This window comes from Bos mutus, chromosome 13 (assembly GCF_027580195.1).
Source record: "Bos mutus isolate GX-2022 chromosome 13, NWIPB_WYAK_1.1, whole genome shotgun sequence".
Taxonomy (NCBI): domain Eukaryota; kingdom Metazoa; phylum Chordata; class Mammalia; order Artiodactyla; family Bovidae; genus Bos; species Bos mutus.
In genome coordinates this window covers 19,140,424-19,168,278 of record NC_091629.1, presented here as the reverse complement: position 1 = coordinate 19,168,278, position 27,855 = coordinate 19,140,424, and the positions used below count along the sequence as shown (strand labels likewise).

Below are 27,855 nucleotides of genomic sequence, written 5' to 3'. Positions count from 1 at the left end.
TTTTTGGTCTTGTTTTATAAAGCTTTTTTGCCCCTCTCCGCCCCCTCCTCCCCACCCCCAGATTTTTGTAGACTTTGTTATGGGAGGTTTGCCTGAGATGCAGGTGGGAAACTCATATGATTTGTAAAACTCCACACTAATTTCCATTCTTATGTTTTCAGACACAAAACTTGCAGAAATTCATAAAAGCCACTCAGAGACGTAATAGTAATCAGTTTCTTTAGAATAATAAACTCAAGAAATCTTTCTTATATCTTAAATTTTTTGTTAATCTGTACATTTTCTCTTCTAGGTATTCTCATGGGAGCAGTTATAAAAATTATAGAGTTTAAAAAACTGGCAAATTGGAAGGTAGGTTTACCCAACTGTTCTTTTTTTAACATAAGTACAAGTTTGATTGGTTCTTAGTTTTAGTGACAGTGAAGGTTATGTGGCCTTCTTATCATTACTTGACTGTCTATGAAGTTTATATTGTCCCGTTGATTTTAGTAGATTAGGGTTGATATCTTTACATCTGAGTTTTCTGAAAAAGCATAAATCTCAGTTTTGAGTTAAGAAGCATTCAGTGCCATGTTTTGTTATTTGTGTGCATTTTTACAGTCTTAGATTACCTTACTGTATGCTAGTCACTCAGTCATGTCTGACTCTTTGTGACCCCATGGACTGTAGCCCGAAAGGCTTCTCTCTCCATGGAATTCTCCGGGGAAGAACGCTGGAATGGGTGACTATTCCCTTCTCCTGAGGATCTTCCCAGCCAGGGGTTGAACCCAGGCCTCCTGCATGGCAGGTGGGTTCTTTACCGTCTGAGCCGCTAGCTGAGCCGCCGTCTGAACCTCCAGCGAAGCCCTTGCTGTATACAGCCCTCTAACCAGCGTTAAATGCTGAACAGTGTTTGTTTCTCCTGATTCTATTGTAACAGCTGCAGCTAATGAGACTTACCTATCCAGCACTTAGACCTTAGAGAATGCTTTACACGCCAGCTTCTGTCATCCTCATGACAGCCATGGAGTTAGATGGACCTCATATTATCTCCATTTTTACAGGTGAAGAAAGTGACCTCTGAGGGGTTGGGGCATGTCCAGCATCACAGAGCCAGAGAGCAGTTGACTTGGCACTTAGGTCCAGGCCTTCTGGTTCTGTGTGTTCCGTGTTTTCTCTGCCACACCACGCTGTCATCACTCTGTGGATGTTCATATCCCTCCGTTCCCTCAGGGGTCATTAGCGCGTGACCATCATCTGTGGGCCACGGACTGATTGAAACTTGAGTAGGAAGCTTAGCAAAACTGATTTTGCGAAGGGAAAGAAGGTCCATTTCAAAATATTAAAAGAATTGTATGATAAAAATACACATTTGAGCCCCCCCCTACTTTGAGCCAGCTCCTAGGCGTGAAGATTAATTTACTTGTGGAACTATTGAGTATAAAATTTGTAAAACGAGCCTCATAGTCTGAGGTAAAATGCAATTTGAAACTGTTATAATTAACACTCAGTATCTTATAATAATCTATAATGGGAAAGAATGTGAAAAATATATATATGCACATATATGTAAAACTGAGTCAGCTTACATCAGAATCAAACACAACGCTGTGCATCAACTGTACTCCAATGAAAAAGAGAAAGGCTACGTTTATAAAATGATAATAGTGCTCAGGACATACTGTATGTGTGAAATGAATCTTAGGATGTGGATTGAGCTTGGAATATTTCTAGAACTCCCCTCCGCCTGGGAAGGGACTGGGCAGGCCCCACTGGAGCGCGTTGTGTATAAAGCTCGGCCTTCCTGCAACTGGTTCACTTTAACCTCCTCACAGTGGCTCATTTTCGGGCAGGGAGCACAGACCGTACACCCTTTCTCTACTCTTACCCTGGATAGAGCCTGATGTGTAAGTACCACTCCCGACACATTTTGTTTGATTTAAAATCAGTTGATCAAAACTGGAATCAATTTAAAACCAGTTAAAAAATCATTAGTTTTCTTTTAAATATTATTAATCTATATAAAATTCTAGAAACTTCATGTAAAAATGTGAACTTCTGGCGTCTGGAAGAAGCAGATGCTCTCTCAGCCCCAGGCCCACACTCTCCCGGCTGAGTGCAGCTGCTCCCTAGGGACTGCGGGGTAGCCCAGGGAAGCCTGTGAGTGGGTGAGCCTGCTCTGAGCAGGACGAGGAAAAGAGTTATCTTTTAATTTTCTATGCTTCAGAGTTATTAAATATATTTTTCAGCAGGGGTTGGTTTTCAAGGTAAAGAATAGTAACGTATTTAATAGTATAGACAAGTGAACCACATTCAGGCAGCCAGTGCTTGACCTCAGAAAGGGGTGAGGTTTTTAGGCTAAGACAGTAGGGCAGGCTCTCTAGAGGAGCCGTGTTTGTGGAAAGCCGCAGGAGGAAGCAGGGCCTGTTTGGAAAGCTGGTGCTGTGGGGGGCGGTGGGAGGTGAGAAAGCAGTGACAGAGCCGTGTTTCCTTCCCACACTCTCCTGCTGGGCGGCCTTCTACCTTGGTTGTCATGTGCTGGGTGTATTTCTGTAAGTCAGCCTGCTTGTTTATGTACACGCATTTTTACAACAGTTTTTTAAAAGCTTTTATTGTGGTAAAATGAGAACATAAAATTTAGCATTTGAGCGATTTTTAAGTGTACAGTTCAGTGGCATTAAATACATTCACAGTGTTATTTAATCGTCACCACTGTTTATGCCCAGAACATTTTTCATCATCCCAGACAGAAACCCTACCCATTAAACAATTCCCCATTCCTCTTTACCTACTTTGTATTCCACTTTCTGTTTATCTGTGTTTTTTTTAACATTTTCTGTTTTTTCAGTGGCCCCATTCCACTTTCTGTGTTTATGAACTTAACTATTCTAGTACCTCAGATAAGTGGAATCATGCAATATTTGTCCTTTTGCATCTAGCTTATTTTCTTTACCATGATGTTTTTAAAGTTCATCCACACTGTAACCTGTAGCATCACTTCTTTCCTTTTTACGGCTGAATAATATTCCATGGTAGGCATATACCACACTTTGTTTATCCATTCATCTGTTGATGCGCCCCGGGGGTGTTTCCACCTTCTGACTGCTGTGAACACTGATGAACGTTCATTTTAAATAAGGAAACTTTATAATACTGTTTGAAGTGGGAAACCAAAATTGTTTTTATAAATTAAAAACAGAGTAGTGCATTTGCTTGCTGAAGCCTCTGAGGCCAAGCCTCTCCTCTTTGTCAAAAAGAGGGATCAGCACATTGGAGAGAGGCTTAACACGGTAGCCTCAGACTGATGCGTCTGACTTAATTGGGATTCAAAAAGAGTCAGAAAGGGCTGACTTTCTCAGTCTTTGGGGTGGGTGGTATTTGACACACATTGCTCAAGTACCACCTCAAACCACCTCAGACCACTTTAGGGGAGATGTTGCCCAAAGGAACCTGGGATCTTTCTGTAACACTGTTCCCCGTCAGGTGGCGTGTGTGTTTCCTATGGCTTCTGTAACAGATTACCACAGATTGAGTGGCTTGAAACAGCAGAGATTGTTCAGGCATAGTTCCAGAGGCCAGAAGTCTGGAGTCAAGGTGTTGGCAGGGCCACACTCCCTCAAGGGAGCGAATCTGGGCCCTCAGGAGAATCGTTCATTACCTCTTCTAGCTTCTGGTGGTCCCGGGCGTTTCTTGGCTGTGGCAGCATAACTCCTGTCTCTGCCTCAGTCTGTTTTCACGCGCCTTCATCTCTGTGTCTAAGTGTCATTTTCTGTCTCTTTTAAGGACACTCTCATTGGGTTCAGGGCCCACCTAATCCAGAAAGATCTCAACTGGATTCTGCCCTTAATTCCATCTGCAAAGACCCTATTTTCCAATCAGGTCATTTTCGGAGGTTCCAGGTGGACGTGAACTGGGGACCGAGGATGCTGTGAGCCCACTGCAGGCGGGCTCTCTTTTCTCCCAGGGGAAGTATAGTTTCTGAAACTCCAAGAGTCTCTGCTGTGTTCCTACCACACAGAGCCTGCCAGTAGGGTGCCCCACAGATCACAGAGGTCGGCCCATTTCTTTCACATGGCCCTAGTCTGAGTCATGAGCTTGTTACACAGGCTGTTATTTTAAGACTTAATAAGGCATTTTCAGAAGTCATCATTTGCTTCTATTTTGAGCCTTTTTCGAATGTCATGTTAAGTCTTTATGGTAACAGCCATACATTTGTAAGGGTACATTTATCATTCTTTTGACTAGGTATTTTGACAGGAAATCAGATTGTTGAGATTGTGGCTTGGGATTTTCTTTTGAAAAGGTCCTGATTTTGCAGTTTTAAGCGGGTGGTGTTACCGTCACCATTGGGTTTAAGAACCAGCATGCATTTTACCTCCAGTCCATCGCAGTGAGAGCTTCCTTCCTTCCTTCGTCCTTTCCTTTCTTCATCCCTTCCTTCCTTCTTTCCGTAGGTTTATAAGAAGAGAGCTGTATTAATGTAGAAGATGAAATTATTATTTCATCCCCCAAAGTTACAGTAACTTTGCCCCCGAAGATTTTCATATTCTAAAAATATATTTCATAATGGTACTTAATATTTGAATCTGAAAGCATGGCAAGGGGCTCACTTTATAGCCATGTCCCAAGTTGCAGGGGCGTCAGGTGAGAATTGTTTCATCACAATCAGATTTAGGAAAATGGCATAGTTGTCTGTGATAGGCAGAGAAAAGGCAGGGCTATTTTAAACATGAGTGGGGTTTACCCTCCCTCTAAGTGGATTGTTTTAGGGCTTACCATTACCTTTTCCCTGGAGGAATTCCAATTTGTGGACTTGTTTTTGAAAATGTTCTTTTTGAATCGAAATGTTTTCTATATTAAAATTAATTTACTTTCCTTAGTAGAATGAAGAGCCTACTGCTGTACATTTGGAAGCAGTTCATTCTGCTGTTTATTTTTCTGGTCACCTTTTAAAATCATTTGTTCTACATTTTTAAATATAGGTTTTCTTCTGAAGTCTTTGTATGTTTGTTTGTTTGTTTTGTCACTGCTTTTGTTTGGTTTTATCATCAAGGTAGTGATTTAAACGTATGTTTCCACTGGGCCAAGTTCCAAGAGAAGAATGACTTTGGCTCTTCACTGATGGATTTATTTCTTAATCCCATGCCTCTGAAAATACCCATTTTATGTTTACAGGAGGAAGAAATGTTTCGTCCAAATATGTTTTTCCTCCTCTTGCTTCCACCTATTATATTTGAGTCAGGATATTCGTTGCACAAGGTAAGACTTGGGCGTGCATTAGTGCTTTTGGTCTGGGTGACTCCCTGTGTTTCCTTAAAAGCTTGGGTGTTAATTTAGTAGCGATAGCTCTGTGTGAACAGCCTAGGGTATGAGGTGGAATCTGGACCATCACACCTGACTGGTGAAGAGGAGCAAACACCATCCGTGGGCTGCTTTCATGATTTCAGGCAGTGTGGCTTACTAGTGTTTTCCTTAGAGGGGTTCTTTGCTTAGAGATGACTAAGGTGATTTTTTTAGAAATATGTATTTATTTGGCCACGCCAGCCCTTAGTTGCTGCACGCGGGATTGTCATTGTGGCACGTGGGTCTTTCGTGGTGGTGCACGGGCTTCTCTCTAGTTGACACTCAATAGTTACAGCACAAAGACTTAGTTACCCCGGGGTATGTGGGATCTTGGCTCCCCAAGCAGGGATCAAACCCACATCCCCTGCATTGGAAGGTGGATTTCTGTACACTGGACCACCAGAAGTGAAGTGAAGTCGCTCAGTCGTGTCCGACTCTTTGCAACCCCATGGACTGTAGCCTATCAGGTTCCACCATCCCTGGGATTTTCCAGGCAAGAATACTGGAGTGGGTTGCCATTTCCTTCTCCAAGACCACCAGAAAAGTCTCCCAAAGTAATTTTAATGGCACATGGACGTTATACTGACTCCTCTTGGAGGCAGAGTGACCCATGTTAAAAAGTCAGACTGTGTCCTGCGATGACAGGATGGGGGCCCCGGGCCTGCTGGTTCTCTCCCGCTCCTGTTTCTCCCTCTTTCCCTCCTTGGGCCCACCCACCCTTCAGACACCCGACTTAAGCCCCCGTCCCTGTACCTTCCCAGCCCGTCCCTGGCCCTGCTTCTCCTCTCCAGAGGAGAGCGCAGCCTTCCCCCCAGGCTTCCAGCTCCTTCTGGCCTGTTCCTTCCCGGACTCCCACAGTTTGCTCCGCCCATTCTTGGCTCCTGACCCTGCAGCGCAGCATCTGGCCCCGCCCGGTTCTCTGCTTTGCTCTGACATTTCTGGTCTCTGTCCTCCAGCTTCCAACGGGGCTCTTTCTGCCTGGGCAGGAGCTTATCACTCTGTGTACCATAGGCTTTTCTTTGTGAGTTCTTTTAAAATATTCGTGTATTTAAGTTTTGGAATAAGAAAGTGATTCAACTTAAAATACTAGTAGTACAACAGTTATTTTGTAAATGTGATTTTTAAAAAAATATGAGAGTTGGAAGGACTCAAGGTTTGGCCTGTCCTTGGAGAGGGGAAGAGCCTGGATTTTGGACCCAGAGACCCAGGTCTAGTCATGCGCTGCCCCCTATGGGTTCCTTTTGAGTAGTGCCTGCGTGCTAAGTCACTTCAGTCGTATCCGACTGGGACCCTGTGGACTGTAGCCCTCCAGGCTCCTCTATCCATGGGATTCTCCAGGCAAGAATACTGGAGTGGGTTGCCATCCTGGAGATCTCCTCTAGGAGATAATCCTGACCCAGAGATCAAACCCGTGGTTCCTGCGGCTCCTGCATTGCAGGTGGATTCTTTGCTGCCGAGCCACGGGGGATGCCCCCTTTTGAGTAGAGTAGAAATTTTAAAATAATGAACAAAAAGATCCCCAAAACCCTACCTCCTAGGTTGCTTTGAGATTTACATTAGATGAAAGAATGTAAGCAACTCACCACTCACCACAGTAATTGGTAGTGCTGCTTGTATTCTCTGTTATAACCTGACTAGTTGTTATTTGGCAAAGGAAATGGCAACCCAGTCCCGCATTCTTGCCTGGGAAATCCTATGGACAGAGGAGCCTGGCGAGCTTCAATCCAGGAAATCAAAAAGAATGAGGGCCTCTAAGCAATGTTACTATTAATAAGAATTTAATAGGGGATATGTTTATACATATAGCTGTTTCACTTTGTTCAGCAGAAACTAACACAACATTGTAAAGCAATTATACTCCAATTAAAAATAAATACAGATTAAATAATATTAATAACATAATAAACTTGAAAATTAAATTTGTCATGAGAGTTTTGGCAAAAACATACAAATTAAATCTTTAGTTTTCTTCCTGAATAGTAAAGCAAAATTAAGATGTTCAGTCCAGATTTTTTTAGTTACCATTTTACTGTGTATTAATCAAAAGGAAAAAGAAATTTAGTGTTTAAAAAAATCCTATATCTTTTAAAACTGACATCAGATAATTGTTAGAAAAACAAGCAAGAAGGATTTGAAGGTCAGTGTCTTTTACTCTTTAATTTTGTGGACAAATATTGAAAGAACTGAGAGCAGACTATGAAAATACTTCACAACAGTACTGAAGAAAGTGATGTGCGTATTATATTCTTTTTGGTGTGCTGCTCGGTGTGTGGGATTTTAGTTTCCCGACCAGGGATTGAACCTGAGCCCTCGGCAGTGAGAGCATGGAGTCCTAAGCATTGAACTGGAACTCCCGAAAATGATTGTTTGATTTAAAAACATAACACTGGTTATTATATTAGCACATGTAAAGTTTTTGTCTTTTAATTTTTTTGGAGAAGAGGGAAATAAACTTATTCAGAATTTGAGGAAAAGAGTTTCTTGAGAAAAAACTTCTTTGAAGATGACTTTCCAGCGGAAAATGTGACAGTTTATGTGAAAGGGACTAATGTGAGTTGAAAGTGTGAATTTAGAGACTTCTGTCCACTGCCTGCACTTGTCCCTAAAGAATAGAAAGTTGACTTTGTTTTATTTTAATATTGCTGTGTTTGCTGGTGTAAATTTGGGTTTGGACTAAAAATTTCCATACGATTATCATCAGCTGATATGCATTAGGTAGGCAGCTGTTTGGTTCTTTGAATTATTAGTATCATATAAAGAATAGAACATTAATTATGTCAGAAAGAAGCAGATGAATTTGCCTTATGTAGCAAAGGGAAGTTCTTATAGTGGGGTAAATTGAATTTTGGTAAATTTTCAATATCCAGATTAATATTAGCCAACTACATAAGTTATAGCAGAATTAGATCCCTGTAAACAGACAAAAGTGTTAGTCGCTCAGTCATGTCTGACTTTTTGGAACCGCATGGACAGTAACCCACCAGGCTCCTCTGTCCCCATGGACCATAGCATGCCAGGTTCCTCTGTCCATGGAATTCTCCAGGCAAGAATACTGGAGTGGGTACCCATTCCCTTCTCCAGAGGATCTTCCTGACCCAGGGATTGAACCTGGGTCTCCTGCCTTGCAGGTGGATTCTTTGCCATCTGAGCCACCAGGAAAGCACCAGGAAAAGACCTTGATGCTGGAAAAGATTGAGGACAAGAGGAGAAGGGGGGGTGACAGAGGATAAAATGGTTGGATAGCACCATCGACTCAATGGCCATGAATTTGAGCAAACTCTGGAAGATAGTGAAGGACAGGGAACCCGGAGTGCTGCGGTCCATGGGGTCACAGAGTTAGACATGGCTTAGCAACTAAACACACACAAACAGACCAAGAGTTAGTGTAACCTGTTCTTAAAAAGACAAAACAGCTCTTTGCAAAGAAAAACTCATAGATGAAAGTCTTTTGTTTAGGAAAAGAACCCAATCATTGTGTTTGCCTTAAGTTATTTTAAAGTTCTTTGTATGCTAAAGATTGATATGCCAAAGTAATTGAATGTCAGATCGTGGGCAGCCAAGTCAAAATTGCAAAAAATTAAGCAAAGATACTTCCTGAAGGAGATAGGCTTAGTGGGCTCTACATGTGGAGTGAGGCAGTCTTTTGAAGTTAGATTTAAAGTATCCGATGGTTACGACTCGGTGCCTTCACTGCCAAGGGCCAGGCTCAGTCCCCCGCCAGAGAACTAAGATCCCACAAGCTGCATGATGCGGCCAGAAAAAAAGTATCAGTTCCTTTTGTCTGTGGCTTGACCATTTCTGACTAAAAAAAAAAAATAGGATTCCTTGCCCAGGCCCACAGTCAAAGGCCATCAAGATTCCCTGGCCTTGTCCCTAAGTAGAGTCCACAGGATTCTAATAAACAGCTTGTTTTTCTTAACTTTAATGGATATGTGAAAGATGTTACTACTGCTTGGACTCAGATATTTTCTCTTAAATGCTGTAAAGTATAGATGGGAATATATTTGTCATATTTATTTCACTCTATTTCACTAATAGAGTGGAATAAAATTGCTTAAAAGACGTGGACAGCACAAAGGAGTTTCTGATAGTATAACCTATTATCTTGATATTCTTTATAGTAATGTACCTCTTCTTAATTAATTGAAAAAATTATCGTTATATAGATTTTGGACTTTGATCAGACAGAAACACAGTTAATTCCTTCAGTACCTGTTCACTGGGCATTATCCATCTGATAGGCATATGCCGGTGACTGTGTCGTACCAGAGCAGACATGGTCATTGCCCCCCCGAGCCTGCAGCCTAGTGGGAAGGACAGATAGCAGTCAGGTCATGACATAAGTAAGTGTCACATTTCAGCCGCGTCAAGCGCTACCAAGAGAAGAGGCGGTGTGCATCAAGAACAGAGGCTGCGTCTGACTTGGCGGAGGGGTCAGAGGAGACTTCCCTCAGGGAAAGTGAGAATGATGAAAGGTCACTAAGCAGAGGGGAAGGAAGAGTGGTCCAAGCCCAGAGAGTATGACGATGTGTTTGAAGAACAAAAAGCTCCCAGTGAGGAGACTTCCCTGGTGGCCCGGGGGCTCAGCTCCCGAGCTCCCAGCGCAGGGGGCCCAGGTTCCGTCCCTTGTCAGAGAACTAGATCCCACATGCTGCAACTAAAGATCCTGCGTGCCACAACGGAGATCAAAGATCCTGTGTGCGGCAGCTAAGACCTGGCACAGCCAGATAAAAAAATTAGGGAAAAAAAGCTACCAGTGTGACTGGGAACCCAGAGAACACGGGAGGTTGGAGACTTTGAAGGAATCAAACCATCCAGGCTTTGGTTGCGTTTTATGTGTGTTTTCAGTGGAAACGGGGGTCAGAATGAAGGCAGCACTGTTAGGTTTATCTTTTGCAAAGATCATTCTGGAAGCCCTTGAAGAGCAGAGGGCAAGGCCAGGGATGGTTGAGACTTATTATTAACAGAAGCTGTGCAGTGGTCCATGGGAGAGATGCTGGCTGCTGGCAGGGGCAGTGGAGACAAGCAGAGAGACGTGAGTGACGAGGGGAAGGCAGAGGCCGCGGGACTGGCTCTGCACTGCAGGTGGGGGTGAGGGAGGGCGCCCAGGTTTCCAGCTTGCCCACCCTGCGGGGTGACGGTGCCCTTTACAGAGATTCAAGCATATAAGGAGGGCCAGTTGTGGGGCCATGACTTCACTGACCAGACCAGCCTTTCTAATCATTTCTCTCATCTCTGCTCTTTCAAACAGGGTAATTTCTTTCAAAATATTGGTTCCATCACCCTATTTGCTGTTTTTGGTACAGCAATTTCTGCTTTTGTAGTAGGTGGAGGAATTTACTTTCTGGGTCAGGTAAGGAAAATATCTTTGAAAAACCTTGAAAACCTTACATTCTTTGAGCTTGTGCAGGGAAGTGGGGTAGGGACACCTGATGGGGCCTGGGTTTCCAGTCGAGGTAAATGCTCTCCTGCCAAGAAATCCAGAGTCAAGCAGGCACAGTAAAGGCATGCTCAAGTTGTTTCTCAGCGTCCCCGAGAAGCTTTGCTGTCTGGAATTGAGTGAATCTTTTCCATAATCCCCCAAAGTATTTGATTATATTTGCAAACCAATATTGTCTTAAGTTGGAATACCTAAAAATAAAACAGAATATATACCATCAAGATCTTCAAATTATAACAATATTGATTATGTTATCAGACTGAAGCAAAGTTAAATTTCTGTTTCTTTAATAAAAATTTGCATTTTAAAAATCAAAAATGGTTGTGAATGTGTTCACTCCATTCCAAACTGTCCTGTAGAATTATTTTCCCTGGATTCTCCACCATTCCTAAAGCAGTTCCCAGTGTCATCAATTGAGTGCTTTGTATTTTGAGTTCAAATTAATTTGAATTAACCCTGACCTGCCTAGGAAGGCAGTGTCTGTGACTTTGCCTCACGCATGCCTATCGCACGTCCCCGTTCTTTTCCAGCCGGTCAGCCGTAGACCGTGTGTCGGCCCCAGTCATGCGAGTGCAGTCTGAGGCGCAGGCCTTGGGCTGACTGGCAGATTCCTTTATATGTGTGTAAGATGCGTTTGCTTCTTTTGATGGCTCTGTCTGATTTTCACCTTTACCGCTGCCTCGATGGCACCAGAATAAATCTGTCTGTCATGCAGCCTTCTTCATTGCTCAGCTTCCAGCATCAGAGGGGAATAAACTTTAGAGAAGAAAACTAGTTAATTTGGCTTGACGAATGTAGCATTCTCTGTCATACTTTTGACGTATGATGATCAGATGCATGCCTAAACTAAAACTTAGGAGTTTTCTGTATTTTGCAAGTGGTTTGGGGACTGAAGATTAATGTCCATAAAGTCTGTAATAAAACACTAATGGACATTTCAATCTTCTTGGCTGTTCTCCAGGGGTTTTTTTTGTGTGTCTGTGTGTTTGTGTGTTTTATTTTACAGGCTGATGTAATCTCTAAACTCAACATGACAGACAGGTAAACCTTTCATCCTGTAACACCCATGTGGCTATACTTTTTTACTGGGGAAAGTTTTCTCCGTATTGATTTCCTGACTTCTCTATTGTGTCTCTTGGTTTGGCTGACGATTTCTGCTGTAGAATCTATTCTGAATTGATGTGTATCTCCAAAATGAATCAAACTGTCTTGAAGAATTTTGAAGATCTCCAGTCAGTTGCTGACAGGAATGATTTAGTTTCAGCTTTCAAGGGAATAACTCTTGGTTCGTTAATTGCCCCCGCCTCACACACACACACACACACACTGCAGGCTACACATTTGTCCTTTTATTATTAAAGATCACCTGCAGCTCATTTCTAAAGCTTTTCAGTGGCCATAATGGAAACTTGTCTCTTTGATAGGTTGGGGATGGAGTCAGGGGTGAGGTGTCAGCCTTTACTCTGGGATTCCCACTAAGGGAGCGGGGAGGGGGCGGTGGAAGCAGACAGGGCCGAGGCCTCTGTTGTGGGCACCCTCCCCAGCCTGAAGCTACTCCGTCGGACACTCAGAGCTGCTGTCTAGGAGCCCAATCCAGAAATTTCCATAATCAGCTTAGCAGGAGGCAGCCTAGGCAGCTGTCTCTTGGAAGGTACCAGATCTAGTGCTAAAGAAGTGCACACAGAGTGTGACCTGGTTTCCCCTCACTGAGACGGCCAGTGAGTCTGCAGCCCATCTCTCGTGTTTCTCTGCCAGGAACACTGGGTTCTGTCCTCTGGCCCGGCTGGGGCGCTCAGAAGTCAGACCCAGTGCTCAGCCCTGGGGTCCCTTTCACTGGATCGGTGAGAATTTACAGTCTTTACAGCAGCACCTTGGAGCCCTTTTCTTGAGAAATGTGCCTTTGGTAACATCAAGTCCAATCTTGTTTTCTCTCCAAGGACATAGATCTCAAAGCTTTTGTTGTAAGATAGTCTCGATATATAAATAAGTAGGGAAAGACGCATTCTTGTTTCACAGGGAGCAGGAAGCAGAGCAGAACTGACAGTCTGTATTTTGAAGGTATTTTGCAACTGAAAAGAAACGCTCAAAACCCAGTGGCTATAAAGGCAGATGTCACAGCATTCATTCCTTCAGCCTGTTTAGGAACAGCTGGTTAGAGATGCAAAAAATGCTCGATAAATCCTTGTGAAATTGAATGGAACCGATGGATGGGATGTTCAGGAAGAGAGGAATAAAAGAATTGGCCCTTAGACAAGCAGAGTAAGACCCAGGTGGAGTTTCTCTGTGGGCAGACACTTCCTTTCCTGTTAGAAAGTGACTGTCGCACAGATTGCGGGGGTGGGAGGGGGTGTCCTCTGGGGGAAATTAGCCAGTGGTTGTAAACCACACAGCTGCAGGGCCTGGTGGAACCCTTCACAGAAGGAAGCTGGCCAGGTGTGTGTCTAGAGCTGGTGACGGTGGTGAACCAGGGAGCCCGCTCTCTCTGAAGGGGGCCGCCACCTCAGGTGCATCTAGTAATTACTATGTAGAAACGTGGGCCCGGAATGACCAGATACCTAATTGTTTAATTCAAAAGAGGCCAAGTTTCTAGATTTTAATAGGGGATTTTTCCAGTTTTAAATGTTGACCACTTAGTCCTGTTTAAAACACCATGCCTGTCAAGCATGGACCCCTGCACTGTAGAAACATGAAAATAACTTTGCTGGACAGAAGATTTTACGTTATGGGTGTTTCTACCAGAAAGCTAGTTCCCTCGTAGATAACACCCGGTATTATTTCACCACCCAGTCCATTTTCTTTCTGTTTTGTGGACCTTGCTGTCATTGGGGATGACGGACTCAAGAAAAGGCATTGTTCAGTTGAACTTCTGGCTCCTGGCCTTTGAAAGACTGGGTCGTAAGGTGTGATGTGGAGAAGCTGAGGGCAAGATCCAGTGACCGCTTAGAGGCAGGGCCCTCCGTGATCCAGACAGTTCATAGTTCAGCCTCTCCGTGTTCTCTGTCAGAAACACTGTGCCCTAGTTTAGATTCACAGCCAAAGCCACATGTGCTATGTTCGTGCCGAGCACGTCTCCCCTGACTTCTTAAGGGAATGTCAGACACACAGGAAGGGGAGGCGCTGCACACACACGACCCCCTGGATTCCACAGTCACTGTTAAGCTAGATTTGCTCAACACGGGTCTTGCCATCTCTCCATCCCTCTGTCCATCCATCAGTCCGTCTTCTCATTCCCACTCTTCGATTTCCAGGTCAGGATGCCACGGGGACTGTTAGAAAGAGCAGCAGTCAGTCCTCTTCAGTGCAACTGAAACCCGGCACAAACTCATTTTAGCAAAAAAAAAAGGAGTTTGTTGACTCGTAGAACTGAAGTGTCCCCAGAGTCACGGCTTCCTGTACGACAGCCTCTGGGGACCTGGTGTCCGGAACCCCTCCTCTCACGGTCTTAGCCTTTCCCTGGTCAGCCTCACCACGGGCATGCTCACCCCACTTGGCAGCACCAGTGGCTCCGGGCTCACGGTGCCCCTCACTTCAGCCACCCCTGCCATAAGGGCCAGCCTGATGCCCGGTGACCTGATAACATGCCTGGTGACGGTCCTCTGACCAGGCTCGGGTCCCCTGCCTACTCCTTGCACCCCATGCAACTCCGCAGCTGGAGAGTCGGGGGGGCCAGGCTCCACAAAGGAAAACTGAAGGTCACTGGATCTGGGGCTGTGGGTGCTCCCTGAGGGGTGGGAGGAGGGGCCAGCCGAGCCACACGAAGTCAGTGCCGGACGCACGACCTGCCACGGCTCCCAGGTCCCCACCCCGCTTCGGGACGTACTTTCCTTTTTTAAATTTTTGGCTGCAACTCACTGCTTTCAGGATCTTAGTTCCCCAACCAGGGATTGAACTCAGGCCTTTGCAGTGAAATCGAGGAGTCCTAACCACTGGGCCACCAAGGAAGTCTCCAAGATGTATTTTTTAGACACTCATCTTCCTTCAAGGCCCCTTTTATGTGCTATGGGTGAGGAGAGTGGGACTAAAAGAAGAGAGAATCTCTGTGGGTTTCAGAGCGAGGGCCTTAAGGCCAGCCACCAGCAGGTCACAGCCTCCCGGGTTGGTGGAATCCCCTTGCCCTCCCTCCTGCCTGCCGCCTTCCCCAAACAGCAGCGCAGACCCTGAGAACACCCGTGACTAAAACATGGCACTCACCGCCTGGGCGCTCCTGGCGGGGCAAGAGGTAAGGTCACAGCTCACAAAGTGCATGACTGTCTGTGGGGGCAGAGCAAGTCTGCGAGCTGCAGTCTGAGCTGAGAGTGTCCCAGGGCACTGTCGTGGAAACCAGAAGGCCAGGTTATTGATTTATGAAGAGCTCTGTAGCTGGCCGGGCAGCCAGGAGTCCGCTCCTCCGGCACTCCTCTCCCTGAGCTCAGAGCTGGATGATCACGGAAGCTGCTGGGGACATCCAGGGGACAGCACACCCTGGTCCCCAGGCCAAGTAGCCCCTCTTCCCTCCTAGAAGGGAGGACGGGAAGCGGGTGGATAGGCTCTGGCTTACGTCTCTACCTGAGACTGTCCCGTGACAGCAGCAGGGAAACAGTGCCAGGTGTAGCCTTCTGAGGGAATCGAAGGCTTGCAAGAACTCTCAGGGGAAAAAGACAAATGGGTGAGAGAATAATCGTCCCAATTCCTTAGGCAGCCCCCAGGGGTGACCTGGCCTTGCCTCCCTCCCAGCCTCCACATCTCCAGCCACTCTGGTTCACTACACTGCTGCCAGGCTCACTGTTTTGCCTCTCAGGCAACCAAGCTTGCTTCACCTCCAAGGGGGCTCCATCTCCAAGCTTGCTCCACCTCCAAGGTTGCTCCGCCTCCAAGGGGGCTTACTCTGGTCACTGCCCCCAGTGCCTTGGCTTGGCCACCCACTTCTTGTCACGTAGGCCCTTGTTTCAATAATCCTCATCTCTTCAAAGAGGCCTTTCCTGACCACCCAATCTAAGTGGTCCCCACCCACACCATCCTGCCATGTTCCTCTCTCATCAGCCTGACCACCTGTGTAGCACTGGCCGTTTCCTGAGCTGGTCTTGGCCTCTGGGCATCACTGTGTCCAGCGCAGTGGCTAAGGTCCCCCACTGCGAGTCAGCTGGCCTGTGTTTGGATCCTGCTGGGCAGGTTCCTTAGCCTCACTGTCCCTCGGTTTTCTCCTGTGTAAGCGGGGCAGTACGAGATGCAAGCCGGTGTCATATGGTTGCTGTGTAAATTATTGAGTTACTATCTGTAAAGCGCTTAGAACAGTGCCTGGGACGTGGTAAATGCCACATACGTATTTGCTGTTATTAGCCTCAGTGCTTGAAACATACTAGGCGATGCATGTGCATTGGAGGAATTAGACCTTCACGGGTGCTGAGGTGAGCACTCTGGCCTGGTGAGAGGCAGCCCTGGTTTTGATGTCTGCCACCCGAGCCGCCCGGCCCCTGTAGCACGCTGGAGGTGCTGCTGACTTTCGGCACTCCTTAGATGTTGCAAATCTGAGTGGACGCTGGTGACGTCACAGACGGTACTCCGGTGGCCTGGTGACGGGCAAAGCACAGGTCAGACCCAGGAGCACATGGGCCCTTTGGGTTCACGGCTCCAGCTGCCCTGACCAAGAAGGCTGGGATGTCCGTCATGTATTTAAGCAGAAGCCTTCCCTCAGTCACTGCTCAAGATGAAGTCTCTGTACTTGTGGTGGAAAACCAGGCCATTCCTAACAGCTCCTTATAGAGTGGGCCTTTCACTGCTCCACCCACAGTGTCAATCAGCAGGTATTTTAAGTGGAAAACAAGACACCATCTTCTGTAGTTCCTTCAGCTACAGGGTGTCCTGTTATGTTACACTAAATAGTCTTTGACTTTTACTCTCTGGACCAGGTGTTAAGCATTACAGAGTTGCCCCTTCCTTTTCTCTTCTTGACAGTTTTGCATTTGGCTCCCTGATTTCTGCTGTTGATCCAGTGGCCACTATTGCTATTTTCAACGCCCTTCATGTGGACCCAGTGCTCAACATGCTGGTGTTTGGAGAGAGCATTCTCAATGACGCAGTCTCCATTGTCCTGACCAAGTAAGTGTGCTTTCTTCAAGCGGCGGAACTAAAGGGCCTCATATCAGAGGGCAGATATCCGCGTGCAGCTGCACGTACGGCTGCTTGTCCTGTGGGTGATTTGTTCGCCGCTTCTCTGTCCTTCTGTCCCGACAAACCTTGGTGTGCCTCAGGAATACTGTCAAGGCCCAGGGTGATTAGAGGAGAATCCTTGCCCTGGAGGACCTACCTCCTAGCAGTGCTTTTATTTATTTATTTAGGCCGGGCCGCACAGCATCAGGGATTTTAGCTCCCCGACCAGGGATTGAACCTGTGCTTTCTGCATTGAAAGCACAGAGTCTGAACCGCTGGACTGCCAGGGAAGTCCTTAGCAGTGCTTTTAAACTAAGCCCAGCTTGTCATCAGCATCACGGGGTGCTTATTAAATGTCGCATTGCCAGGCGGCACCCTCAGAGCTCCTGATCCAGTAGGTCTGGGGTGAGTCCCCAGAGGACAGCTGAGCAGCCAGTTGAGGGATCAGTATTTGGACAGGATTATTCCAGACGAAAGCAGTCAGCAAAGGCCCTGTTCTCCCACTTGTGAGCCGGTGCAGGGCACCCTCCTTTTCTCCGCTGTAAGACATCCTGCCTTAAGCTGCTCTAGTGTGAAGGCTGCTTTGGAAACTGCGGGTCTTTTCAGTTGTTTGTTGGTATCACTGCCCATGTTGACAGTAGCTGAGAAATTAAAGGTGTGTCATGAAATGTCAGGAAGTCACTGTGGGTACTTCCCTCGGGGTCCAGTGGCTAAGACTCCTTGCTTCCAAGGCAGGAGGCCTGGGTTCAGTCCCTGGTCAAGGGAACTAGATCCCACATGTGGTAACTAAAGATTCTGGATGCCACACCTAAGACCCAGCACAGCCAAATAAATAATAATAAATATTTTTTTTCAAGTCCTTGGGCAAAGGAAGTGAGTCTGAGTTATCTCAGATGCATTTCTTGGATGCAGGGCTGTTTCCTTGCCTTTGCACTCTGCAGCTGGGGTGTTTGTTAACAGGTCCTGCCAGGAGGGCCCGACGGTCCTGCCAGAAAACCGAGAAGGCACAGACATCAGAGCGGCTAGAGAAGGGAGCCCTGTGCGGGCGTCAGAGACGAGCGAAGAGTGTTCGAGGGGCCGCTCTGCGTTCTGTTAGAGAGTAGCTTCTCCTTTCTCTGATTTTGGACTTGCTTTCTTTGTTGTGGGATTCCTTGCAAAGCATAACCACTCAATATAGACTACATTGACAATTCTTGTGTTGGAATAAAAGAATATTTTTGTAGTGGAAAGAGCCCAGATCTTGGAGTCAGACTGACCTGGGTTCAAGCTCCAGTGATGGCCACTCATAGCTGTTTGACCCTGGGTCAGCTCTTTCACCTCTTGGAGCCACTGGTGTCTCAATATTAGAGTGAGGGTGATAACGCCTCAGCGTAGGATTCGATTTGGGAATTTACTAGATAAATACACTTACATGAAAAGCATCTGCCATTAGGGACTTCCTGGTGGTCCAGTGGTTAAAAGAGTCTGCCTTCCAATGCAGGGGATGCGGGTTTGATTCCTGATTGGGGAACTAAGATCCCACATGCCACAGGGTAACAAAGTCTGTGTGCCCACACACCACAGCTAGAGAGAAGCTAAGGCCCAGTGCAGCCATGAATAAATATGTTTAAAAACAGAAGCGTCTGCCGTCATGCGAGGCAGTGACGGCGTCTGCCGTCATGTGAGGTCCTCTCATCTCCTCCTGTCCCCCAGCTGCTGTGTCTTGTTTGTCCCTTTTTGTCCTCCTTTTGCAGAAAGAACTTACCAAATGTTGTTTAATTGAAAGAGGGGCTCACCAGACCTTAAAACAAAAATATATGTATATATTCTAAAATAATACATATATTTTGCATATAAAATTTAGAAAACTCTAAAAGGAAGAAGAAAAAAGAAAAAACAATACATACATTGTAACTCCCAAGAGATAATTACAGGTAACGGTTTGGTAGATGTATACATGTGTTTTATTTAGATGGGAATATATTATAATGTTTCCATTGAGCAGAGTTGATAAAATAGTCTTCTATAACATCATTTTATCAGTTGTAGAATGTTCCTTCTATGGATTTACCGCGCTCTCTTTGACCAGTTCCCCATTGTTGGCTTTTTTACATTTCTCTTAAAACTTTTTATAGTTTTATTAGGAGATCATCATATATCATGCTTTAAGAGCTTTAAAAAATAATCTGATGGCAATATTTTTTTTTTTTTTTAAGATCTGCTTTGAAAACCTCTTAGCTTTCTGGTCTTTACTTTTATCTTGTGTCCTGGCTGTGCATTTGAACTTTTGTGATAAAGCGTTTTGCCGAGGGACTTCCCTGGTGGTCCGGTAGTTAAGGATCCGCCTTCCAGTGCAGGACACATGGGTTCGATCCCTGGTCAGGGAACCAAGGTCCCACATTGTAAGGAGCACACGCACTGCAGCAAAGAGCCCGTGTGCACAGCCAAGACCTGATGCAGCCATGAGTAAATGATCTTTAAAAAAAAAGAATTTTGCCTAAATTGGAGGTGACGTCAGGAGTTATTTTTATAGATTAGGAGCTAAACTCAACTGATTTATCTCTGATTTATTTTTTTCCTAAATCTCTCAAGGTAGAATCTTAGTTTTGAGCTTTTCCAGGTCTCTTTGCCACAAAAAAAGGCCAAAGCTTAGGAGATACTTTGTTTTTTTAAATGAGAAAGGATGGAGTCACTGTACCTAGCCACACATTTTTTCTGGAAAAGTACTTTTGAAGGCCAGGATCACCTCTGATGACAGTTCCCAAAATTGGATCAATGGGCCACGTGCATTTTCCAGCTTTCACCTCCTCTGATGCTGGTACACAGGCTGGGGCGGGAGTCACTGACCTAAGTCAGCCTCTGACTTGGCCGGTTATCCCGTGAGCCCGTTGGCATTTTCAGGGAGAAGAGGGAGGTGGGGGAGGGGGCGTGGCAGGTCTGCCTTGTGTTTGTCGTGTAGGAGGGAGGTGTTGTCCAGCTTTCCTTGGTTACAAGGAAGAATCACATCTTGTTTTTAAGTGTATACTTCATAAATGACTGTTTTCAAAGTGATCCGATGATGATGCATTTATCTTTGTAACTGAAGATGTTAATGAACTACCCCCTTTTTTTAATGTTTTCACTTTCATAAATGCCAGAAAAGCTAAGTGTCTTCTGTTTTCTTCATTAAGCTTAATTATTTTTAGCTTTGATTTGTTACTTTGACAGTCTATTCTTAAAATAATTGCCGTAGAAACCTTTTGTTCTCTCCAGCTGCAGCTAAAGCTCATGAAATGGATCCTGAATCAGTATTACTTTTTATTCTTTAAGGTATGAGAAACATGGCCTGAAGAAAAATAAAATGCACAAAATCTCCAGGCCAGAAAAGGTCTGAATCCTCCCTTCATTTGTCCTGAGTTGGGAAATCACTGGCCGTGGCCTGGGGTCTGCTGTTAACCATTGTTGTGACCTCACCCGTTAGCCACTGTCTTTGGCCCTCAGCCTCCTTTGCATGAAAAGAAAGCAGTGATGCCAGCTGGCACCCTGGCTGTGGTCATGAAATGGGGTGAGGGTGGGACGCTACTCAGGTCATCTGTGGGTCGGTCGTTTGAGGCTAGAGGTGCCCTTCGCCTTCAAAAGCACTTCCCCAGTAGGAACCCTGTTGGTTCCCAGCATTCCCCTGGGTGGGATGTTAACCCATGATCTGCTGGGAAAGAACAGGAATGGGGGCGATTGGAGTGAGTTTGGAAAACATTTATGTGAGAAAAGTTAGTTTTCTTTTTCTGCAGGACTTTTTAAAACCTTTACTGTGTTATATTGTGCTGTGAATCTCCACAAAAGGCTGAGGTTATCTGACCAAGCCATCCTTTTATCAGAGATTATCCTGCCCTTTTTTTTTTTTTTAATTGGCTGTACCACATAGCTTGTGGGATTTTAGTTCCCTGATCAGGGGTCAAGCCCCAGGCCCTCAGCAGTGAGAGTCCAGAGTCCTGGCCACTGGGCCTCCAGGGAATTCCTGAGATGATCCTGTTTTAAAGGTATACTAGTTTGGGGCTTCCCTGGTGGCTCAGTGGTAAAGAAAGTGCCGCCACTGCAGGAGACACAGGTTCAATCCACGGTCTGGGAGGCCGTGCGCCACAACTGTTGAGCCCGTGCTCTAGAGCCCAGGAGCCACAACTGCTGAAGCCTGCGTGCCCCAGAGCCGGTGTTCCGCACTGAGAAGCCCATGCCCCACAGCTGGAGGGCCGCCCCAGCTCGGCGCAGCTAGAGAAGAGCCCCACAGCAACGAAGACCCAGCACAGCCAGCAAAAAAAAGAACCCTCCCCACACCAAAAAATTATACCAACTCGGGACTCCCCTGGTGGTCCAGGGGTCAAGAATCCGCCTGCCAATGCAGAGGACACGGGTTCGATCCCCGGTCCGGGAAGATCTCCCATGCTGCAGGGCAGCTCAAGCCCATGCACCACAGCTACTGAAGCCCACTCACCCTAGAGCCAGGCTCTGCAGCGAGAGAAGCCGTCACAGTGAGAAGCCCGCACACCGCAACTGGAGAGGAGTCCCTGCTCACACAGCCAAAAATAAATAAATTAAAACGCTTAAAGAAAACGAAACCAGTTCATGAAACACTGGTTAATGAGGCCAAATGTTACTCTAGACTAGTCTTTGTTTTGTTTACTGATTCAGCAAAAGTCTGTTGAGTACCTTCTGTGTGCTGGGTTCTGCCCTAGGCCCTGGACATACGGCAGTGAGTAAGGTGGGCACAGGCATGGTCCTCATGGGATGATTCGCTAGTTCCGCGTGCTGTGCAGGGGAAGTTAGGCACCAGGAGAGCCTGTAAGTGCGCCGGCCTGTGTGAAGGCAGATGTCCCTGAGGGAGGGTCACTGACCCTGGGTTCTGAGAACAAACGAGTTGGCTGGAGCCCAGGAAGAAAGACAGGTGACCTGCAGGGAGGTGCCGGTGGTGGTGGGGCCCGACCTGAATAGGAGGAAATGAGGTGAGAGGTGTGGTGGGGAGGATCAGGGTCAGACTGGGTTTCCTCTTAAACATAGCAGTAAACTGAGGATGGGTTTTGCTTGGGCTAATAACCTGATCAGGGCTTCCCAGGTGGCTCAGCAGGAAAGAATCCCCTTGCAATGCAGGATACCAGGTTCGATCCCTGAGTCAGGAAGATCCCCTGGAGAAGAGAATGGCAATCACTCCAGTGTTCTTGCCTGGAATCCCATGGACAGAGAGGAGCCTGGTGGGCTACAGTCCTTGGGGTTGCAAAGAGTGGGACACGACTGGATGACTAACACACACGGTAACCTGATCAGATATGCGTTTTCAAGGGATCATTCAGGCCCCTGAGTGTTGGGTTCTCCTAGAAAGAGCAGGGTGTTTATATGCAAAGATCAGAGAGGCAGAAGCCCTGGACTGGAGGAGGATAGCAGAGGGAGGGAGAGAAGTGGATGGATTTGAGAGAAGGTGTAATCAGCAGAAGGAAAATACTTAAGGAGAATAAATATTTTAACGGTAAAATGGTTTTACCTTTGGGGATGAAACCAACAATTGCATTTAACGGCTGCTGACATTTTACCTTGCTGTCTAACAGTGAGAGAAAAGTCCTTTCCGTTCTTCCTCCTAATACCCTCCAATCCCCACTCTGAGCCTTACCCACAGACATGTCTTCTTGAGGCGGCTCCATGCTACCTGGCTTCATACCACAGCCTCAGTTTCAGGTTTGTATCTCACAGGAGCCCCACTCCCCCACCCCCACTCCATCCTGAAAACACTCCCCGTGAATCCTCCGGGCCTTCCAAATAAAAGACCGGCTCCTTAGCTGGGTTCATCAACAGCGTTTCACAGTCTCGCCCTGTCTGCTGCTCTGGCCTCACCTCTTAACATTATCCTCCCCATGGACCTCTCCCCCCACACCCTGTTCCTATGTTCTATCCACAGTCATCTGTGTGATTGCAACGTGTTGCTGGGCTTCCCTGGTGGCTCAGACGGTAATGAATCCTCCTGCAGTGCAAGAGACCTGGGTTTGATTCCTGGGTCAGTAAGATTCCCCTGGAGGAGGGAATGGCAACCCACTCCAGTATTCTTGCCTGGAGAATCCCATTGACAGAGGAGCGTGACGGGCTACAATCCTTGGGGGTCGCAGAGTCGGACACAGCCGAACGACTAGGCACAGCACAGCACCTGTGTGCTGCTAACCTGGAGGCTCCGCGCCTCCGCACATGCCATTCCCTCTGCCCTGAGTGCCTTCCCTCATTTCTTCACCTGGCTAACTCTTCTTTAGCCTAAGTCGAAACCCAGCCCGTGTGTCATAAAGAGCCTGCTTCTACAGCCCCACCTGTCTGAGTTAGATGCCTCCACGTGTTTCCTCTGCTCTTTCCTGATGTTGACTGAAAATAATGCACAGCCTGAGAGTTGCGAGTTCAGTTTTATTTGGAGCAGAATGAGGACTGCAGCCCGGGAGACGGCACCTAAGCCAGCTCCAAGAAACTGCTCCGAAGAGGTAGTGGAGGGAAAAAAACTCAAAAGAGAGGCATGGGGGGAAGGTCAGCTTCTATGATTTTGGTGAAGGGAGCATTCAGCGCAGTCAAGCACTTACTTGACAAAAGGCTTTCTGCTACTAACGAGGAGCTGATGTCATCATGAAGGGATTTAGTGCTCTAGATACGAGGAGATGCAAGGATTGGGATCATGCAGTCAGTTCCTGTAAATAACTATCCGAAGACCTGTTCCACCAGTTTCCCTGGAGCACAAAGTGCATTCTCCACCGTGAAGTCCATGCAGGGGATGTGTGTTGAAGGCCAGCAGCGCAGGCTTCAGTCTGCACAGAGGCATGTGGCAAATGCCCTTGGCAAGCGCCCGTTTGTAGTTGACAACTGAGGTGGCCCTAGTTCCCGTCTGTGTGTTCCTGTGTCTGTTTCTTCTTCTTTTGGGCCATGCTGAGTATTAGTTTGTATTCATGGGATCTTTCTTGTGGTGTGAGAACTCTTAGTTGAATCTAGTTCCTTGACCAGGGATCAAATCCGGGTTCCCTGCATTGGGAGCTTGGAGTCTTAGCCACTGGTCCACCAGGAAAGTGCCTCCATCTGTTTTTCTCCCTTATTAGACTACAGCACTCCCTTAGGGCAGGGACCTGCTCTCATCTCCGAACCCTTAGAAACTAACACGGTGCCTGGAACAAAGTAGGTGAACAAATAAATGTTTGGCTAACAGGTTGAATGATTGAATGAATGAATGAAAGATTAAGCAAGAAGTTAAGTTTTGAGTCCTAAGTTAATTTCTGATAACTTTGTCTATAACATTTTAACTTCTTTGTGTTTTTCTTTTATTTCCTAGCACAGCTGAAGGTTTAACAAGAAAAAATATGTCAGATGTCAGTGGGTGGCAGACGTTTTTACAAGCCCTTGGCTACTTCCTCAAAATGTTCTTTGGCTCCGCGGCACTCGGCACCCTCACTGGCTTAATATCTGCATTGATATCCTTTTAATATGATGAACACGCGTGGCCAGGAAGATTATTCCTAATTACATCCATCTCTCATCATTTTCTCCAGTTCCTTAAGGGGACCAATTGTAGTCTAAAGTCATACTTAAGGAGGATTTTTATGCTTAGTTTTGGTTTGAAGAGCACTTTAAACTCAAGGATTTTAAAATTTAACATGTGAAATGTAGCATGTCACTTTTCAAAGCTTAAAAAACATGTACATGGTTGAATATCAGGTCTGATTTTGGGGTCTTCTCAGTTCCCAGAGTATGGAAACCGCATTCAGATGAATTTCATTTTCCGCTGTCTCACTTTTCACATTAAGAAAATTGGAAATTAATTTCCTTTGAAAATGTCAAATTGAGCAAATCTCTACCCCACTGAAAGTATTTATCTGGATGAATCAGGAAAGAGGCTTTCAAAATGAGCTCCATGTAAGTTATTTGCACTGATTTTGTGGCTTAACGACCCACAAGCTCTTCCAGCCAGAGAAACAAAGAAACTTGTTAAGGCCGCTGACACCTTTATTGCTGTAGAAAATGCCGTGTTTAAGACAGGAACAGGCACCAGACCATTTCTGTGTGCGCCTGAGCCAGGGAGATGGCCACCTGGCCTTCCTCCACGAGCAGTCTGTCTCGCAGACGGCCAGAAGAGCTGCTTCTGCCTCAGACAGGCACATGTGTCTGCTGTCCTGTTAAATTTTCCCTTCAGTTCCTACGTCCAGAAGTCTCAAGGTGCTGTTGAGTTGGCTGACAGCTTCTCATATTGTACCAATAAACAGAATGGAAAAGAAGACTTTTTCCAGTTCAGTATTTTCCTCTGCATTTATCTCTTTCTTTAGAAGGGTGGAGGAGAGGGAGAGCCTCTACCTTAATGAAGCCGAGTAGATGGGTGCCAGCACAGGCCTGCGAACGACAGTAGAGCACGTAGAAGACTCTCCTTTCACAGGAGCGTGGGTTTATAAAGGTCCAGGGATGGGAGAGAAGGTCCTGCAGTAGCGCACTGATGCCCACGGTTCTGGAAACCCCGTAGTGACCTCGTTTGATGGAGCAGGAGGCGTGGAAGGGGGACGCAGTGCTGGAGGCAACCTGGCAGAGTGGACTGTGCTCAGGCTGTCTGCCGGCCCAGCTCTGCCCCCGCTGCTCCCAGGCCCTCCAAGTCAGCATTTCCAAATGAATTGACTTGGATGACTTTAATGTTCCCCGTTGCTTGTCTCAGGAATTTACATCTTTCAGTATTTTGTCAGATTCCCTGCCTTAAAACAAGAGTCCTCCCTACAGAGGAAAAAGTCTGTAATGACAGATTTTTCACTCGTTACCTTGGGTGTTCCCACATCTTTGTATCCAGTGTTTACCCTTTCTATTTGGAAGGCCATGGTTTTGTGACTTCTCTAGATCACCCATAGGGTCCTTGGGTTCTTTTTCCTTGACAGTTGTCATTTACGTGCTAAAGCACATTGACTTGAGGAAAACACCTTCCTTGGAGTTTGGCATGATGATCATCTTTGCCTACCTTCCATATGGGCTCGCAGAAGGGATCTCGCTGTCGGGTAAGTGATGGAGAGTGTTGAAATGCTGGGGCACTTTGTCCTGCCTGGTTAAAGAGCTTCTGTCGCTTGGGTCACTCTCAGTCACACGACACAGCTTAGAAGAGCTCGAGCAATGAACAGGGCTTCCTGGATCTCTAGGGAGAGTCTGGATTTAGACCCGGCTGGGTGCAGGGACTCAGTGTTCCCGTGGTCACCTTTTTCTCTTTACCGCTATCTTGTAGCAGAGATCAAAATACCTCTTCCAAGGTTGCCTCTTTCTCAAAGCAAGCCCTCTGCAAGGCCTTCACTCAAAGCATGGGGTCTGACTTCCAGGGGCAGTCACCAGGCGCTGTCACCCACTGATCTGCATTCTTTCACTGTGGTTTTGCCTCTTCCAGAATATAAATGTCATATGAAGGGAATCATGTAGTATGTAGTCTTTTGTGACTTATCTGTTTCAGCTATCATAATCTTGAGAGACACCACATTTTTGCTGTATCCATAGTTTATGCATTCTTACTGAGCTGTTTTTTCCATTCACCATCCGAAGGACATTTGGGGTTTTCCAGATTTTGACTGTTACTGTGTATATGTCCGTTAATCTTGGATAAACAGGTAGAAGTAAAGCTGCCTGGCTTTACGGTAGGTGTATCCTCTACTTTATCAGAGACCGCCAGGCGTTTTACAGAGGACTGGGCCGTTTTGCATTCCCACCAGAGTGTATGGGAAAGTTTCGGCTGCTTCACATCCTCACCAACACTTTAGTTTAATTTTAAAAGCTAGCCGTGTTTATATCGGTATGTGGCAGTTTGATTTTGATGTGCCTCGACATAGTTTGCCTCATGTTCCTCTTGGGATTTCTTGAACTAAATGGGTTTATAGTTTATGTAAAGTTTATGGCTTTTATCAAATTTAGTACATTTCTATTGGTTTCTTGAAATTTTTTTCTGTTCCTCCTCTGCTGTTGAACAGAATCCTCTTTGCTTCGGGTCACTGTCTGGTGTCACGCATGGGTTCTCTGTGAGAAGGTCTTGCCAAGGAGGAAGGAGAGAGAGGACTCTGGCCGTTTTCCCTGGCGAAGCTTGTGAGCCTCAGGGTTTCCTTTGTTTTGAACCCCAAGCCAGTTCTCTTGGATAACTCCATCCCGGTCTCTGCCGTCCCATGCCTCTCTTATCTTTTGGCTCTTACATGAATACTACCTGTGAGTCACTTGGCTCTAGTGACTCACTGTGTTTACATGGGTTTTTCTAAATCGTGTCCCACCCTCCTTGAGAGGAACACTGAGTACCTGTTGGCAAACATACATTTCATGCATCCTTTGGAAATTTGTGATTAAAATGAAGGGATGTTTTTCTTGTCCTTTCTTCAGAGAGGCAGTGTTTTCTGTTTGTAGGGGTTTCATTTCCTTAGAAACTTCTGCTCTGTACGCTAATGGGGCCAAAGAGAGCCCATGCAAGCCAAGAACACGCTCATTCACCTCTGAGTAACAGGCTGGCTCTGCCCACGCTCTGTGGGTGGGATGTTTGTCACGCAGGGTTTTCAGAGAAGAGGGGATTGGCCTGTTACTGTAAAAGCAGCAACGGGAGGGGTGACTTCAGTGCTGCCCCCCCTTTCTCTTTGTGCTCTGCTCTTCCTGTCGCCGAGGTCACCAGGACCACCAAACAGCACACTCTCCCTGTGTAAATGTGTGTGTTCAGAACACAGCGATTAAGGGCACCAGACAGACCTGGTTGGAATCCTACCCCCACCTTTCATTAGCTGCGTGATCTCAGACAGCAGACTTGAAGTGGACATGATAATACAGGTGTCCCCCGGACTTCCCTGGTGGCGCAGTAGGTAAGAATCTGCCTGTAACTCGGGACATGGGTTCAGTCCCTGGTCCAGGAAGATTCTGCGTGCCTCAGAGCAGCTAAGCCCGTGTGCCACAGTTACTGAACCCGAGCTCTAGAACCCGTGAGCTGCAAACTGCTGAGCCCAAGTTCCACAACTACTGAAGCCCGG

At 46.4% G+C, this 27,855-nt stretch overlaps 1 protein-coding gene across 3 annotated transcripts in view; it reads left to right on the top strand.

Moving 5' to 3' along the window:
- Positions 1–27,855, top strand: part of SLC9A8 (solute carrier family 9 member A8) — a 71,140-nt gene that overhangs the window by 24,452 nt on the left and 18,833 nt on the right. For 2 of the 3 annotated variants that reach the window (XM_070381057.1, XM_070381055.1), the window contains exons 4-10: positions 293–351; positions 5,155–5,238; positions 10,574–10,675; positions 11,724–11,803; positions 16,694–16,837; positions 24,180–24,318; positions 25,770–25,875. In XM_070381057.1, the coding sequence (XP_070237158.1) occupies positions 293–351; positions 5,155–5,238; positions 10,574–10,675; positions 11,724–11,803; positions 16,694–16,837; positions 24,180–24,318; positions 25,770–25,875 (714 nt within the window). The remainder of the gene's footprint in view (positions 1–292; positions 352–5,154; positions 5,239–10,573; positions 10,676–11,723; positions 11,804–16,693; positions 16,838–24,179; positions 24,319–25,769; positions 25,876–27,855) is intronic. The other variant, XM_070381056.1, reaches the window with a different exon arrangement.